This window comes from Watersipora subatra, chromosome 11 (assembly GCF_963576615.1).
Source record: "Watersipora subatra chromosome 11, tzWatSuba1.1, whole genome shotgun sequence".
Taxonomy (NCBI): domain Eukaryota; kingdom Metazoa; phylum Bryozoa; class Gymnolaemata; order Cheilostomatida; family Watersiporidae; genus Watersipora; species Watersipora subatra.
The window spans coordinates 3,079,635-3,097,771 of NC_088718.1; the positions used below are offsets into that span (position 1 = coordinate 3,079,635).

The 18,137-nt window shown below is 40.7% G+C and overlaps 3 protein-coding genes across 4 annotated transcripts in view; 1 reads left to right on the forward strand and 2 right to left on the reverse strand.

Annotated features, from left to right (window-relative positions):
- The first annotated feature begins 40 nt into the window (after positions 1–40).
- LOC137407731 (THO complex subunit 6 homolog) overlaps positions 41–18,137 on the forward strand; it is a 40,982-nt gene continuing 22,885 nt past the window's right edge. Inside the window, exon 1 of one of the 2 annotated variants that reach the window (XM_068094113.1) lies at positions 41–144. The gene's annotated coding sequence lies outside the window, so the exon portion shown is untranslated. The other variant, XM_068094112.1, reaches the window with a different exon arrangement.
- LOC137408709 (uncharacterized) lies at positions 5,118–5,921 on the reverse strand. Its single transcript, XM_068095285.1, has one exon. The coding sequence runs from the start codon at positions 5,919–5,921 to the stop codon at positions 5,118–5,120; it is 804 nt and encodes a 267-aa protein (XP_067951386.1).
- On the reverse strand, positions 6,371–10,656 carry LOC137408710 (uncharacterized). The gene is made up of 2 exons (XM_068095286.1): positions 8,580–10,656; positions 6,371–8,451 (listed from the first exon to the last, which is right to left on the reverse strand). Exons 1-2 carry the CDS (start codon positions 10,654–10,656, stop codon positions 6,371–6,373), a joined length of 4,158 nt encoding a protein of 1,385 aa, XP_067951387.1.

An 18,137-nucleotide genomic window follows, 5' to 3' on the forward strand; every position in this document is an offset into this window, starting at 1 on the left:
AAAGCGAAATATACAAGAGCTCTTCAATAAGGCAAAGTCCTGAGAGAGCAACGCATGTACGAGTGGTCACAACAAATAACATAATTCTTATTTGCTTACGTACTATGTCAAGGCTGTTTAGACGGACATGACGACAGTATAAAGGTTTTACTTTCACTTTAACGTTAAGAACTGGCACACCTTGAAAGCAGCGGCAAAATAAAATATTTCGTACGCTTTAAGTTTGCGAATAAAAAATTGGATCGTATGCTTATTTTAGAGTACAAAAAAGGTAGGATTGACATACCTTGCTTAGTACACTGGAAAGTGGGCTGACGAGTTGAACGATTTTTGCACATATTGCTGTGGAAGTCAGCGCTGACTAGCCACTTGCAAGTGGGTTCTGCGTACAAGTTGTCTTATACCGAATGAGTAATAGCTCTCATGCACAACTGTAATTATTGCAAGAAAGGCGCCTGGTGAATAATAGCTCTTTATTTACACAAGCTCTATAAGCATGAAAAGATAGAACAATTAGATACAATTCACTACTCTTACCTCAGACGAGGTAGAACTTCCTAGTGATTTAATTTAAATCTAAAGGGAGGCCTCTATTTATTGGGTTTGTTTTGAGTCAGGGTATAATTTGGAGAGCAGCACACTGCTGCTTAGGATTATTGAGTTTTTGTTGTGTGCCCTCTGATTGTTATGTTATGCTGTGTCATAAGATTCTCATTAGTATAGTATTTATTAAAGCGTGATTGATTAAAACAAAGCTTATTGTTTTATTTTCAAGATGGAAACTGATGACATAACGTCGTCACATGATCCTCACGTCATTGAACTAAAACATAGGCAAGGAGACACAACTCCTAAATTTATAATATGTGACCCATGCAGTCAGAATGTACAATCGTGCTAAACCCACATTTTTGAGTCATTTAAAGATTTAAAATCAGCAAATTCTGAGGATTTTAATGCATTTTAATTTTTTTAAATCGGGTTATTTATGCCCAGGTTATGCAAGATTTAGTAGAGAAGGTCTCGTGATGAACTAAAACTGTTGATTTGAGTTTAAGCAGGATAAAGTTGGTGATTCATGAACTGTAAATCATGGTGTTTGTTTACAAATCAAAATGCCATAGCAACCAACCACTTAATCTCAACCTATATTGATGAAACCTGGCATTCTCCACCATAACACCCTGAAAAAGATGATCGTTGCATTTTTATTCCAATTTGATTGACGGTTGACCTCCCAAAGGTCATGGTAAGGTTAACAATATATGTGGCTAAAAGCTCACAGTCCTGGAGATATTCAGCAAAAGGGTATGCTTCAAACTGGGCACTTTTCATCAAGCTATATTGCTATGACTGCATATAATGACAGTCCAATAACTTAAAAAAGAAGTGTATTCAGAATTGTCCACCTATATAGAAGGTCGTGGTAAGGTCAATGAAAAGTGACAACAGAGGGCATCAGGATGCGGAAATATCAACCCAACTCATCAAGTGACCATTCAATCTAAAGCTCTTTTTATGTAGTTTAACACTCACACAGTGTAAGCACGAGTACGCTGCAGAGATTTATTGTAGCGCATTGGAGGGGTTTGTTTGTTATGCTAGTGGCAATTTGTCCCAACACAACCATATCCAATGTTTCTTTCGGTAATTCTTGATACACAGTTCTAATGAGGCTTAATTGTTCAGATTACATTAAACTAGCTCATAATTCCATACATTTGCACCCAACCCACTTATTAGTTTGATGTCAACAGCTAGAATGGGAATGTTATCAGCACTGATAGGCTGATCGTTATTCTCTGTAATTTGATTTAATTCATTCGCATTATCGTTAGCAGCCACATATTGCGTAAGCAGCTGTATTTCTAAGGTTGCCCTATTATCACAATCCTCATCATCGCTTTCACTATGATCTGAGGCAGCTGACTCAGATTCTAAGTAGAAACACTCATCTAGCATCAACTAGCCATAATTTTTGCGATGGTTCTATTTTGTTCTAGCCTGAAGAGTTAAAACAGGAAATAGCCACATGCATGCGTGCACCCGCAGTTAGAGCCTATATTTATGATCTTGGGTTATGAAAAATTCCATAGCAACCACCGATATGGGTATAGTTAAATGGCAACTCTGGCTTTATGATTGGTCAGACACAAAAATAAACAAGACCACGTGAAAGAGCAGGGTTGAATGCACTATTAGCCACTGTTTACTAAAATAGTGACGGTGAGTCATATAATAGCGTAAAGCACGCTTAGCGTGCTATTGTGAACAATGCGATTACCGCACGATTGTACATTCTGACGGCCGGGGTCACATATGATGAATAATATAACATCTCTCTTTCTAATATATGGATGTTGCTCAAGCTATTATCTAAACTAAAACATTTTACAAAACCGACCAGGTTTAATAGGCTACCGAAATAACTATAAAACAACAAATGCAAAATAAATGCTACCACGATTCAAATTTTCATAATTCATCACGAAACCTCAGAGGCTTCATAACCGGCCTGCCGCACCGCGTCCGCCGGACAGCAGGTGACCCCACAACTCGAGCCTAATCTCCACTGCCAACGGGTGATTTAGCACTCGAAGCCATGTTGTGATCAACAACAGTACCAAAACATGGGCAGGGATGACTTGATTTAAACTCAGTCTCTGTGATGGGTTTAGATTCGGAACCAGGATCAATGACCGGTCCAGGATCCTTAACAACCTCAGACTCACCCGTAAATTGTGACTGATCTGGCTTTAAGTGCACTCTATTTCTACGGTTGATAATTCCAGTGGCTTTGTTTTCTAATGAGTAAGATCTAGCCTGAGAGTGATGTTCTTTTATGATTGCAGGCTCCCACTTTTTGCGATCGAAAACGCACTGGCTGGCCCTCAGAAAGCACTATTCTCTCTGGCGTCTTCTTTGAATCATGGTTGGCTTTCATATTACGTTGTCTTGCTTCAAAATTAGCTCTTACCTCTTCTCTATTGTAAGCCCGAGGGAATAGACACTTGGCTTGTGTGGAAATGCCGTCAAATAAAGTCCTACCTTGTAATAGCTGAGCTGGAGAAGGCAGATTACTGGCTAAAGGAGTGTTTTGCAGCATCTGCAATGCGTTCCAGAAACACTGACCATCTTCGACTGCTTTAGTCATGAGTCGCTTGACCATTTGAACAGCCCTCTCCACCTGACCATTAGACCTTGCATAACCAGGTGAAGAAGTGATGTGACTAATGCCATACTGAGCCGCAAATCCCTTACAATCTCTAGAGCTATATTGCGGACCATTATCAGATCTTATGGTTCTAACCTGACCATAATCTGCAAACTGTTTCTTAAACTCAGCTATGATACCTTTGCTTGTTAAATCGTCTAATTTAGCGACTGTAACCCACTTAGAATAGTAATCTACATTGAGTATATAATGACTTTCACCTAGCTGGAAAAGGTCACTGCCTATAGTTTGCCATGGATACTCGGGAATCTCGGCAGGAATCAACGGTGCATTGCATTGAGCGTTGTCGTGTTGCTTACAAATGCTGCATGACGCTACTTTGTCCATGATTCTATTACACATACCCGGCCAAAAGACAGCAGTTCTAGCCCGCTGTTGAGTTCTAGCTATGCCTTGATGGCTGGTATGCAAACGATCAATGAACTCAGCTTGCTTTTGTGAGGGAATTATCAATCGATCACCGTAAAACAGCAACCCTTCATATAGACTAATATCTAGCCTAAACTGCCAATATGGTTTTGCTAAAGCCTGACACTGCCTTTTCTTACTTGGCCAGCCTAACCTAACGTACCGCATCACTACTCTCAGCACATCATCCTGACTTGTAGCCTCAATGTATTCATTAGTAGCTGCTGACTCAATTCTCACTGCACAAGTCTGTGGCATTGTGTAGCAAATTTCGTCATGCTTTTAGGAAATGGAGGTTCAGTTTACGATCTAATAGATTGTTCAAAGATTGTTGTAGGCTACTGCAATTTCGAAGCTTGGAGAGGCTATTAATTTTCACTGCTGTTTATTGATTGACACCGTGAAATCTAAAATAGTGTAATACATTGTGATTACATAATGCTTTAGATTGAATGGGATAAAAATATGTAATAATGAGTAATAAAAGGTACACAACTGTTGATATAATATATTGCTATAAAATCCATACCTTTAATTCTCTGTTCTCTTATAGGTTTAAATTGCAGCAACATTTAGAAAAGTAGGTAAAATTGTAAATGTAGAATTTGTACCGACTGATTTCTAGTGATACTTCAAACCTACTAACCGGTATTGACAGAGCGCGCCAAGGTGAGCGCGCCAATAAAAATTGACGGTGCGGACTGGACTCATTGGCTGACAGATCACGGTACCACTCCAGTCGGCCAATCGCGTCCAGGCAGCACAAGGGCTGTCAGCCGTGACCGCCAAACAGCCGGGCAACGAACAATGCCCCAAACTCAACACTGACAGCCGGCCTCCAATGACACCAATTAGTGGTTGATCCCAGCCCATAGCCAATACGAACTTGCATGATTTATTGTATATTGCTAATCTACTAGTAACTAGAAAATAAGTGGAACATGGGTGTTGCTGATTCAAAATTATATTATATTTATTACACTCCCACCTAATTTTGCTATAATAACGGAAAATTAATGAAACGATAAACATATTAATGCTAAAGATACACAAAAATGTATATTAAAAAAAATGTGGATACGATACCCATAACAAAACAGAACCGAACTTGGACTACTACTACTAGCTACTATGAAAATATGATGCTAACTACAATGTACTCTACTGTAATGCTACAAAATGACTATTCTGATTCAGACGGAAGGAGCAGAATCAATTTCTGTATGGGGCGTTCCAGTATGGTGACCTTTTCTAGCCTCTTTCCGGATTTGTCTAGGTAACGACTTGCGACTCTAACTTTAGCTTTTTTGGGTAACTCGCTCTTTTCATTAATGGTGTCTTCGACAATTGCCTTGAGCCACTGATTGCGCGGTTGGAAATCATCAACGATGAGCACCAAGTCTCCTGCTTGTATTTGTCGCTTTACTTGTGTCCACTTTTGCCTCTTGGTTATATTCGCGATGTATCCGGCTTTTCACTTGGTCCAGAATTCCTCGGCAAACATCTGTACCTTTCTCCACTGCTTCCTACCGTAGATTCCTTGCTTGTCGAACTCTCCAGGCAGCAATGGTGCTTGCCTAGGTTTCATCGTAATTAGATGATTTGGTGTGATTACTATTTCGTTTGGTTTGTAAAGGTTGTCCACAGTGAGTGGACGACTGTTTACCGTACTCATTGATTCATAGAACGCTGTTCTTAATGATTCTGTGGTCATCCTACCTTTGTATGTGGTTATCATTCCATTGAGCACTCCTTTTATGGTTCGAATTTGGCGCTCCCATGCACCGCCTGCATGACTAGCACCAGGCGCGTTAAATTTGAATTCAATCATCTCGTCCTTCAATGCCGCCTTCAGTGTACAGTTCATTGTCACAAATTCTTTTGTCAATTCGTTGTCCGCACTAACGAAGTTGGTACCATTGTCACAGTAGATTGTCTTAATGCCTCCTCTTATGCAAATGAAACGTCTTATGGCGTTGATGAAACTGTCCGCTAACATTGCCTCCAATATTTCAATATGCACCGCTCTGGAGTACATACACGTTATAAGCAGACCCCAGCGTTTCAGCTCGGTACGTCTGTCTTTCACCGTGTATGGCCCAAAGCAGTCTACTCCGACGTGAGTAAACGGTGGGGATGGCTCCACACGAGTTTGGGGTAAATCTCCCATCAGTTGTGTTATTGGTGGACCTCTTGCAGCTTGGCATTGGACACACTTGTGTATGACGCTTCCCACAAGTTTACTTGCACCCGTAATCCAGTATCCGGCGCCTCTCATTGCGCCAACGGTAGTGGTCAGTCCTTGATGGTGTATTTTTTATGGAAGTGCGTTACAAGTAATTTGGCGATTGCGGATGCTTTCAGTATGAGTATTGGGTGTTTTTCATTGTCTGTCAGCGCTAGAGAGTGTTTAGCTCTCCCACCAACGCAGAATAGTCTGTCTTCATCCAAATATGGCCTCAGATTTAGAAGGCTGCTCCCTTTGTGTACTTCTTTTGACTTAGACAGCTGTTTTATATCTGCACTCTACTCTTGAGATTATGCCAGTTTGATTATGATGATTTCGGCCTGTAGCGTATCTGCTGGCAATAACTCAGGTTTACTCAAGCTCTTGGCGCTCAGCATCTTTCTTGCATTTGCTATAGCCTTGACCAGTCTCAACCAAGAACTGAATCTCTCAAAACAAGGAGCCAAACTGTCAACATTGATGTTTGTGCTAAGAATGTTCTAAGGCTTTTTGATTTTGGGATCGTTTACGGCTGTGGTCTCGTTGCCTGTCTTATCATCCAGGTACACTGCGATGTCCAAGTTACGCAGAAATTCTGGTCCAGACCACCAAGTAGACTGTAACAATTCAAGGAGGCTTGCGCCCCTCGACAAGATGTCAGCTGGATTTTCCTTGCCAGGTACGTGGGACCAGTGTTCGACTTTAGAATTCTTTCGAATAACTTCTACCCTGTTTGCTACAAACATGTGGTACTGAGCCTCACTATTCTTGATGTAGCCCAAAGCTATTGCTGAGTCTGACCAAAAAAATTCTTTGTCTATGTTAACTTTCAATTCCGCCTTGATTATGAAGCTAAGTTTGACCGTTTCAATGGCGGACTGCAACTCCAATCTTGGAACTGTTATTTGCTTGAGAGGAACCACTCGTGATTTGGCCATCAACAGTGCTGTGTGGACTTCCTTGCGGTTGTTCACCAGCCTCACATACGAACAGGCTCCGTAACCGTTGAGGCTTGCATCACAGAAGTGGTGTATCTCGGTTTGCGTCACGCAGCCAAATTCTTTCGGTACGACGCATCTTTCTATTTTTACGCTCTCAAGTCTGCTTAGCTCCTTTTTCCAATTTTCCCAATCGGATTTCAGTTCTGGCGAAACTTCTGCGTCCCACTCGCCTTTTTCTCCACAGGCCTTTTGAGATATTTGTCGTCCTTTAAGGATGAATGGTGCTAGCAACCCTAATGGGTCGTAAAGTTGTGATATGACCGATAGGATCCCTCTTCTAGTAGATGGCATAGACTTCATGCTGTTTTGGAATTGTATTGTGTCATTTTCTACCGACCACTCTAAGCCTAAGGTCCTCTTGGTGGGCAGTTTGTCTCTGAATAAATCCAGATTTTGGGCTTCCTTCACTCTTTCTGATGCTGGTATGTTGGCTAATACTTCGTGGTTGTTGGTTAGAAACTTGTGAAGGCGTAGATTGGCTCTTCTACATATCTCTATGGCGTTTTGAATGAGGTTTGCTGCTTCTTCTACTGTGTCTACACTTGTTATGCCGTCGTCGACATAAAAGTCCTCTAGAATGAAATTACTAGCTATTGGCATTTCTTCTTTGTATTCTTTCTCGATCTTTCGTAATGCAAAGGTGGCGACCCCAGGAGAAGAAGTTGCACCAAATAGATGTCGAGTCATTCTGTATTTCTGAGGGTTGGCCATACTATCGTTAGCGTCCTTCCACAGGAAACGTAAAAAATCTCGGTGGTCTGTTGTTACAAAGAAATTGTAGAACATTTTTTCGATGTCGCATGATATAGCGATTCGTTTTGTTCTAAATCGTAGGAGGATTCCTACCAGACTATTCATCATGTCGGGTCTTGTGTGTAGCTGGTCGTTAAGCGATTGATCCTTGTACTTTGCGCTGGCATCAAACACAGCGCGTAATTTATCCTTTCTGGGGTGACGCACCCCAAAATGAGGGATATACCATGTTTTTCCGTTGACGGGTTCATCAGGTGCAAGTTCAGTGTGCCCGTTATCGATCATTTCTCTCATAAACTGATCATATTCTTCTTTGTATGTTGCATCTCCTTTGAGCTTATTTGCTAGTTGCTCGAACCTTTTCTCTGCTTGAGCTCGGTTGTTAGGCAACAGCGTTTCATCTTTGAATGGCAGCGGAAAGCACCACGATCCATTCTCCAATTTTCTAGCTCTTGTTTCTAAGATTCGTAAAAACTGTTTGTCATTCTGTGACATCTTTGTGTTGGTGAGACAGTTAGCATCTTCCAGCGGGTTTTCGATTTTAGCGTAGCTTTTCTCTAGAATCTCAAGGGATGTTAAATCGGTCTGTAATGCTCCTTTGATTGTTTCGCAGCGTTCTGTGCTTGATTGAGTTGATTGGATACTGTGTACTGTATGCTTGGTTGAAAATTTTTTCACTTCACCACATAGGGTCCACCCAAACACTGTACGCATGGCAAATGTTTCTCCCTCTTCTCCGAGAATGACTTCTCTTGGTGCAAGGGCTGTAGCGCAGTCTACTCCGATAAGAATACCAACGGTATATCCATTTTTGGGGGAATCTCTTGCTGTAAGTGTTTCAGATGTGGAATATCTGATACATGTTTTTTGTTGGGTATCTGATTTCTATTGCACGGTATTGTACTTTGTTCGTAAACTCGTACTTCTACCCTTTGTGCGTCTTGTAAGCCATAACCTCTAACGCTAATGGTGTAGCGGTTAAGTCTTTGTGTTGTCTCTCTGTGCAGTGTGGCCATTGTGATTTTCTCTGTGGTGTAACTGGGTTCAATTTGACTAGCCAGACTAGAAGTTATAAAGCTGGCGTCAGACTGTGTGTCTAATAACGCATAGACAAGCTGTTCATTTTTATCTGATGATACATAGACTGGCACTATCATATTGAGCAGATTAGATCCTTTCTCTTGTTTTACAGTGTGTACGTTTTTTTTGGTTTCACCGTTGGGCTTCTTTGTCGACGGTTTGGTTCGAGAAGCACCAGTCTCGGTCTTGCTAGATGTTTCTTGCGTGGTTTGGAAATCTTTATGAAGGACTGTTGGGTGACGTTTGCCACATTTAGTGCAAGTTGCTCGATTTTGACAAGCTTTGCTGAGGTGATTAGACTTCAAGCAACCGTAGCATAGCCTGTTTTCTTTGATGAACCTTTCTTTTTCCGGTTCACTTTTAGCTGCCAATGATCTGCACTCTGCCACAGGATGTGTACCTTTCTGGCAGTGTGTACAGTCACTCAGTTTACTGGCGCTTAAGCGTAAGTTGCGAACCCTCTCTCTTTTTGGAGGAGTAGGTTTAGGGTGAGGTTGAGCATCTTCTGTGTCTCGAAGATTATTACTTGACACCCTTGCTTCATGAGAGATGAACTCCACATATTTAGAGAATAGTGGAAATCCTTTCTTTTCTTCTTTGTCAGTGACGTAGTAAGTCCAGCGGTTCACCAGCCAAGCTGGTAAAACCTTTATGTACTTTTTGTTTTCTCGTTTGTCGTTGAGCGCTTGAAGGTTAGGCATAACTCTTTGTGCAGCAAGGCACTGCTTAAGGAAATATGAGTATTTCTTTAAGGCGTCATGATCTCTATTTGCGATTCTGGGCCAGCCTTCCAATTTGTCCCGGAAGCTGTTCTCTACTAGATCCTCCCTACCAAACTCCTCGTGTAACGTAGCTAAGGCTTCTTCATACGCACCTTTTGTTTGAAGTCTGAAGTAGCCACATATGGCTTCTTTGGCATTGCCACTTACATATTTCTTTAGTCTATGGAGCTTCTCTATGGGAGATCCTCGTTTTGAGTCTATGAGACTATCAAAGGCTACTCGCCAGTCAGCGTATTCCAAGGGATCTCCCGAGAACACATTCGGCTCAGGTGGAGCAAGTAATGATGCGAGCATATGCTCTGTGATTTCCTGTGCCAGATGAGACGCTTGATAGTCTCCCTGTGTTGATTGTCTGGAATCTGCATCAAAACGGTCAGGAATTGTGTCTCTCGTAAAAGAGTCACTCGTTTTCTTGGGCCATGTCGGATGCTGTTGAAGAACAGCCTGTGGAGAGGTTGATTGAGTAGCTTGTGCTGGATCTGTAAATCTCGTGGGAGGTGCGGCAATTACTGGTAGACTATTCTGTGAAGAATTTTGTCCGGTGAGTGTCGTCTGCTCGGTGTTTAACCTTTTGTACCTCTCCTGTAGTCTTTCGCGGCGGGCAGCCATGCGAGTTTCCAACTCTTCCATCTCTTCTTGTAATTTCTTCTTGGCTTCTTCTACAGCTTGTTCAGCTTCTTTTAGCTCCTCATCTAGCTTGAGCTCTGATTCTTTGCGTTGACTGTAATAGTTTTGCACTAGCTCTATATCGGCAATGAATTGATCAAACAGAGTTTGTGTGGTTGGATTTACTTTATTATCACTGAGTACCTTTATTTCGGTAAAAATATCAGTAACAGAAATAGTACATTGCTCTACTAACGACATAAATGTATCTATACGATCGTCTGGAAGAGCATCAGCTTCTCCCAAAACATTCTCATTCTCTTCCAACTGCTTACTTATGGTTTTGACCAGTAGTTGTGATAACTCTATAACTTTGTTCTCTTTAGCTTTTAAAGCTAGCTTTTTATCTCGATTTGATTTTCTCTGATGTTTTTCCTCAGAATTGCTATCAATGGCCTTAGATTCAGCACTGACTGCGCTACTTAATTGTTCTGCTGATGCAGGCCCACTAACCGGACCTATTTTGTGTGACTCGCTGTCACTATCGCTATTGAACTTTGTCATGACTATACTTATTTCGATGATATTGTTAATGACGATAAGCTGAGCTCAACCACCAATTAATGTAACTAGACCCAGCTGAACAGTCCGAGAATGCAACACGCTCACGCCCAAACGCCCGCACGACACAAGCCAACAGCACCGGCGCCGCCAAGGCACGACAGGACCACAGAAGTAATACCAAACCTACCAGCCAGGCAAGCCCAGAAACAGCGACTACCAACCTGTCACCCAAGGGCACTCTGTCAACGCCAGCTAGTTTACAAGCAGTGATAAAAAAGGTGTAGTCAAAAAAACAAAAAACAAAATCTTGGTAATACACAATAACAGTTTAATCACCATATGTTTACGGTATAAGTTTAGGCCAGCAAGTAATTTTACTCCCTATATTGGCTAACGAGGCGATGCTCTAACTATTGAATTGTCTGTTTAAATCTACAGCCTGTTATAATTGTCATTGGTCTACGTAATAAACTTAGTAGGCTTATTCTATATAGATACTTAGCTGATGCTGAGAGCACTTTGACGGTAGATTGGACTTTGCTTGAACTTTACCATTAAAGTCTGTGTGGCGTCTGTGTCACTGACTACTTCCAGTGTAATACGAAGACGATTCTGAAGTTTTGGCGATAGTTCGTGTGTCTGTATCACTAGTTACGTCCAGTGTAATACAAAGACGATTCTAAAGTTTTGACGGCTGTTCGGGTGTCTGTATCACTGATTACGTCCAGTGTAATACAAAGACTATTGTTTATGCTGACTTAGTCTGCGGCCTGTAGGTGAGAGCGCTGAAATTGACGACGCTTTCCTTATGACTTTGCCATCTGGCAGTTCGATCAATCAGAACTGTATGCCAAGAACTTTCAGGACTGTTACGTTAGCTTTCCGTGTCGTCCAGCTTACTTTTACTTAGAATGGTTTGAACCTCCGTAGGGCATAGTGTTTAAGCGAGTAAAGATTTCACTGTAGCAAATTTCGTCATGCTTTTAGGAAATGGAGGTTCAGTTTACGATCTAATAGATTGTTCAAAGATTGTTGTAGGCTACTGCAATTTCGAAGCTTGGAGAGGTTATTAATTTTCACTGCTGTTTATTGATTGACACCGTGAAATCTAAAATAGTGTAATACATTGTGATTACATAATGCTTTAGATTGAATGGGGTAAAAATATGTAATAATGAGTAATAAAAGGTACACAACTGTTGATATAATATATTGCTATAAAATCCATACCTTTAATTCTCTCTTCTCTTATAGGTTTAAATTGCAGCAACATTTAGAAAAGTAGGTAAAATTGTAAATGTAGAATTTGTACCGACTGATTTCTAGTGATATTTCAAACCTACTAACCGGTATTGACAGAGCGCGCCAAGGTGAACGCGCCAAGGTGAGTGCGCCAATAAAAATTGACGGTGCGGACTGGACTCATTGGCTGACAGATCACGGTACCACTCCAGTCGGCCAATCGCGTCCAGGCAGCACAAGGGCTGTCAGCCGTGACCGCCAAACAGCCGGGCAACGAACAATGTCCTAAACTCAACACTGACAGCCGGCCTCCAATGACACCAATTAGTGGTTGATCCCAGCCCATAGCCAATACGAACTTGCATGATTTATTGTATATTGCTAATCTACTAGTAACTAGGAAATAAGTGGAACATGGGTGTTGCTGATTCAAAATTATATTATATTTATTACACATTGGATCCTCAAATGTCAAGTCAACTAAATAAATACTAGCCCTACAGGACCTGGACAGGTAGTCTGAAACGTACTTATGCTTACCAGGCACGTGAATCACTTCATATTGGTAATGCTGCATTTGCATGTGCTGTAGCCTGGGGGTCAAATCACTTAGAGGTTTTCGGTTTGTTCTAACCAGTGGCTGGTGATCAGACTCGACTGTAACGTTCCTACCATACACATACTGGTGAAACCTAGTTAACCCAAATTGAATAGCTAGCATTTTTTTTCTACCTGCCCATATAGACACTGAGTAGGCGTCAGTGATTGCGCGGCAAATTCTATTGGTTGCCCATCTTGTAACAGCACAGCACCCAGGCTATGGGAACATTAACTACAACTGCTTTGTCTGGATCAAATAGAGCGAGAACTGGGGTATGACTAACAAGATTTTTCACATTTTCAAAGGCCTTATCGTGGACAACATCCCAACAAAATTCAACCCTGTCTTTTAACAAGTCCCTCAGCACCTTGGTGTGTTCTGATAAATTGGGACAAAACTTGGCTAGGTAGGTTACCATCCCAAGGAAGGATCTTACCTCTGTCTTGCTTGACAGAGTAATCGCTTCCTGTATAGCTCGGATTCGTTCTTCCGAAGGACTGATACCTGTGACTGACACTATATGCCCGAGAAACTTGACAGATTGCCTACTGAAACAGCATTTTTTCATGTTCAGCTTTAGACCTGCTTTTCTGAACCTACTTAGAACTTCACGTAGCTTTTTGTCATGTTCTACCTGACTTGAGGCATGTACTAAGATATCATCAATGTATACCCCAACTCCTGACATATCACCCACCAACTCTGCTATTGTTTTATGAAAAAAATCGGAGGCTGATGTTATGCCAAAGGGTAAACGTTTAAATCTGAAGCGACCAAAAGGTGTCAGAAAAGCAGTAAGCTTAGACAACTCCTCATCAATAGGTATTTGGTGAAACCCGGCCTGTGCGTCTAAAGTCGTAAACACAGTAGACCCTGCTAACCTAGCGTAAATTTCACTAATGGTAGGTAACAAAAACCGGTCTCTAACTGTGCAGGCATTTAGATGTTGAGGATCTGGACATATTCTAAGCGATCCATCTGACTTCAAGACTGGAACAATTTGATTCAGCCATGGGCTTGGCTCTATGCGCTTACAGATAATGTCCAGCGGCATAAGACGATCCAACTCGGCTTCTAGCTTACCTCTGTGAGCGTGTGGCACTGGTCTGGGTGCACAACTAACCGGTTGGGCATCGGGTTTAAGCGTAATAGTTTGAGTTATCTCCAACTTACCGAACCCATCGAAAACATCTGTGAACTCGTCAGCTAAGTCACACTTACCTGTGATATCCTGCGGCTGAGGTTTAAGATTAGCACTAACCACAGAGACCGTGTTGATTATGCCCAATCGTTTAATAGATGGTAGGCCCAGTAATGTGTGTGTTTTAAAGCCCGATTACAATACGTGAAATAGAATAGTCTGGCTCTGTTGTTTGTATTTAGCATGTACTTCTGTGACACCTAAAACAGGCAAAACATGACTGGAATATGCCGTCAACCGCATCCGACTAGGCACAACTGCGGCCCCAGGCAAAACCCTCTGAAGTTCGGTTTGAGATATTACGTTAGCTTGAGCACCTGTGTCTACTTTTGCACTCAAAACTTTACTATTCACTTCTAAATCCAAAAACAATTCATTGCTAACATCTAATATTTCCTTATCTAAACCTAAATCTACAGAAAATCCGTCTAAAGTTATCATGTTCTTTTCATCAGCTATCGTACATTATGTATTTGGAGATTGCGAGTGTCGATACAGAAGTCGGAGTTATCACATGCTTCGGCCTGCTCCTCAATGATCACTTCGTCAGCTTTTGTCGTCCTCTGCTAACAGACAACAGCAAATTGATTTTGTTTTGAGCAGATTTTGCAGGTTTTTTCAAAGGCTGGGCATGCACGTGGCGAATGTGACCGGCCACAATATTTGCAATCCCGTTTTACAGTGGGCTGGTTATGCGCTGATGGTTTGCTACTGGACTTGATAACTGCCACCTGAGCTTTCTTCTTCATTTGTTTTTCTATTGTTTCCTTTGCTCTCATTTTAGACGTTACAGTGTCTAGAGTAACTGCCTCGTCCAGTTGTAACTCAGCGCTCAATGATGTGTCACGCATACCTGACAAGAGTCTATCCTTGATCATGTCTGCTTGTGTGAGATTAGCGTTAAATCTACATTTCACAGCGAGAGAATGAATACTTCTGATATATTCCTCGGCTGATTCTACATTAGATTGTCTACGATTATAAAACTGGGTTCTATAATTTAGCACATTTGTTCTGTGTTGAAAATATTCAGTGAAACCTGTAAGAACTGCATCAAGAGTTATGCCTTCCTCTTTTATGTTCAACTGTGTGCATACGTCTTCGCTCTCTGGGCCTAAGATATACAACAGTGTGTCAATCTGCACTTGAACTTCTTGCGCCTTGAGACCGCTAATGTTTCTGTATCGTTGGAATCGTTTATTCCATTCTGGTCATGCTGTGGAAGCATTTGCAAAGTCCATAGGCTTGGGTGTGTCCACTTTAATAGGTGGGGGAGTCTAGCTGGAGCTGCTGCGACTGTAGTTTCCTCCTCATCATCACTAGCCATTTCAAAACCAAGCCAAGAAATGAACTGCTACTAGTGCTATCACACTAGTAAAATTATAGTAACAACTGAATAGATGTACTTAGCTGTTTAGTGCAGCTTCTTGCGTCCGGAGGCCAGGCAAACACAAGCAATTGTAGGCATTAAGGTCACTGGCACCCGTCTGACACCATGTTATGTTATGCTGTGTCATAAGATTTTCATTAATATAGTATTTATTAGAGCGTGATTGATTAAAACAAAGCTTATTGTTTTATTTTCAAGATGGAAACTGATGACATAACGTTGTCACATGATCCTCACGTCATTGAACTAAAACCTAGGCAAGGAGACACAACTCCTAAATTTATAATATGATGAATACTATAACACTGATGTCTCGAATTGTTCGAGGCAAAAAGCTATTGTGGTAGATATTTTTGTTTGTTGTTACAGAGGTAAGTTCTCCCCTGGAGGCTCTTCTTGTTGTTATCGTCATATTTTCTCTGTTTTGGTTGATTTCATCGTATGCTTCAGAGAGGGAATGATGTTTTTCTTCATTCTGAAGAATTCTAATGAGCAGACAGAGTCGGTGGCTTTTTCGCCTGTCTTCCAGTGGTTTTATACCTAGCTGGTTTCTTGCTTCCGAAACACTTTCCCACACCCTCTCATGTTACTTATGAACCGTATAGCATCATTTTGTACTAGCTCTATGCATTGGATTGTGTTTTTATTGGTTGGGTCCCAGACTGCATCTGCATACTCTAGAATTGATCTACATTAGAGCTGCACAACGATTATAAAAATTAATCGCGATTAATAACTGGTATGAACCAGTTAATCTTCGATTAATCTTAGAATTAATCTAGTAAAAACCTGCATATCCGAAAACAAATAATACAGCTGCATACAAATTAATTATATTTGAGACAATTATTGTTAGCAGGAGTACATGTTATGTACAATGTACATACGTTACAATGTATTAATTATTATGAGTATGAAAATAGTCCATGAAAGTCTATAATAAAGCCAGCCAAAAGTTGAGGCAGCACAGTTTATTCACATTGTCCGAATGAAAATATGCCCTCTTCAGACATAAAATATTGCCAGCTTTAAAGAATAGCCACTCACAGGGGACAGTAGTGGCAATAGTCAGTAGTAGCAATTATTGTTTGCGACAGCTGGTGGTGAGAATTAGTTAAATAATATCTTAATGAAGATGCGTTGTGGTGGTAGGCAAATTCTTTCTGGCATATATTGCACTTCACTTTCTTGTTTATGCTTCTAACATAGTCAGAAAATGCGTCAGCTAGTACGGAGGACATTTTTCTGCTTTCATGTTCCAATAAAGTGTCAATCTCATATTACTATTATTCTAAAGCTTAAATATGATTGGGATTTTTTGAAAAATTAAAATACGTGTATAATTTACCTAAAAAAAAATTTAAATATAAACAATAAATAGACCGTAAGATATTAAATAATACTGAAGTCGCTATTTTATTGATTTTACCTAGAAACATGTTCAAACAACTACCTACACGGTCGCTTACAACTAGATCGGCACGGCACTTTTGTCGTTGTATAAACAAGTTTTACGTTAGTGACTCACTTAGTGTTTTCATAGTTAAGTGCAAAATTATTGTGGTTGTATATAATTGGTAAGAAAGTGTTGCTTGTCATAAATTAAATGGTAGTAACCTGCTATGTTAATGTTATATTTTGGCGGCGCTTGGCTACGAATTTATTTCTGATGTTTTTTTACTCGCATATAATCACTCTTATATATATATTGCGTATTGTGTCTGTCTTTATTATGTGTTTTACTCGCGTATAGTTACTTTTATATATATTTTACCTATTATGTCTGTCTTTATTATGTGTCTTATCGCTAATACTTAGTTTGGCCGAAATTAAGCTAATGTGTTAGTGACTCCATTAATCTTTTATTCTTATACGGTTTCCTACCCCGGTTCCATTATACGGTCCGGGAAAATATATGTACGTATATGGGAGCGCTGACGCTAGGAGCACAAAGGTTGCAGTTCCACAACTAATTTCCTTCGTAATAAAACAAATGAAAAACCATACTTCTCTTACAATTTATGCAACATTTATTACTACGTAGATCGTGTCTGAGTAAAGACCGGCAAAATCCTTTACAATATATTAAACAATACAAAAGAACCACATCATGATCATCACCTCGGTTGCATTTTATTTGAAGATTAATTGGCTCAACTCAGTTAATCGTGTATTTGTATTGATCGCGTCAATCGTTTAATTAACATGATCATTGGGCAGCTCTAGTCTACATAGACTTGTGTATGCGAGCAGTTTAGCCTCCTTTGGGGCGCTATACATCAGATGTTTAATGCCCCCCCAGTATCTTCCTTGATTTACTCCATTTGCTCTTTATGTGTTGATCGAATTTCAGATCCGACTGGATGATCACACCTAGATATTTTGTGTCCTCTGTCCAGACAAGAGGCGAGTTTCCTAGGTTATACGTAAACTGCTGGCTCATTGTATCAAAGCATATTGCTTGGCACTTTTTCTCATTAAATAGCATTTTCCATTTTTTTGACCAGTTGTACACTTCGTTAATGTTATTTTGGAATAATTTGGCATCCCCTGAACTATTAACTACTTGGTAAATTAGTGTGTCATCAGCGTAAAGGCCAACATTGCAGGATAAACTCTTGGGTAGATCGTTAATGTAGCATAGGAAAAGGCTAGATCCCAGTACCGAGCCTTGTGGGACTCCAGATGTTACAGCACATTTCTGAGAACTCTTTCCGTTGAGTACTACAGATTGTTGCCTGTCAGATAGAAAATCGTGGATCCAGTTAATGAGTTGTGTATTTATCCCTGGTATGCTTTGTAGTTTTTCAAGGAGCAGTAGATGTGGAACTTTCTCAAAAGCCTTTTTGAAATCCATCATGTTGGCGTGAGTGGTATGGCCATCGTTTGCTGCTTTTGCCAGTTCGTTGTATGTAGCACAGAGCTGAGTTTGACAGGACACTCCCCTCCTAAAGCCATATTGTTGGTGATGAAGTACATCATCAAGTGTCTTGTTTAGATAATGCAACACTATGTGTTCCATCATTTTACAGGGTATGCTTGTGAGT

Excerpts from the sequence above, each read along its gene's own strand:
- LOC137408709 (XM_068095285.1), bottom strand. The coding sequence starts at position 5,921 with ATGAGAGGCGCCGGATACTGGATTACGGGTGCAAGTAAACTTGTGGGA.
- LOC137408710 (XM_068095286.1), bottom strand. The coding sequence starts at position 10,656 with ATGACAAAGTTCAATAGCGATAGTGACAGCGAGTCACACAAAATAGGT. Across the intron at positions 8,452-8,579 it reads CTACACCATTAGCGTTAGAG|CAAGAGATTCCCCCAAAAAT; the intron begins GTTATGGCTTAC and ends AAACACTTACAG.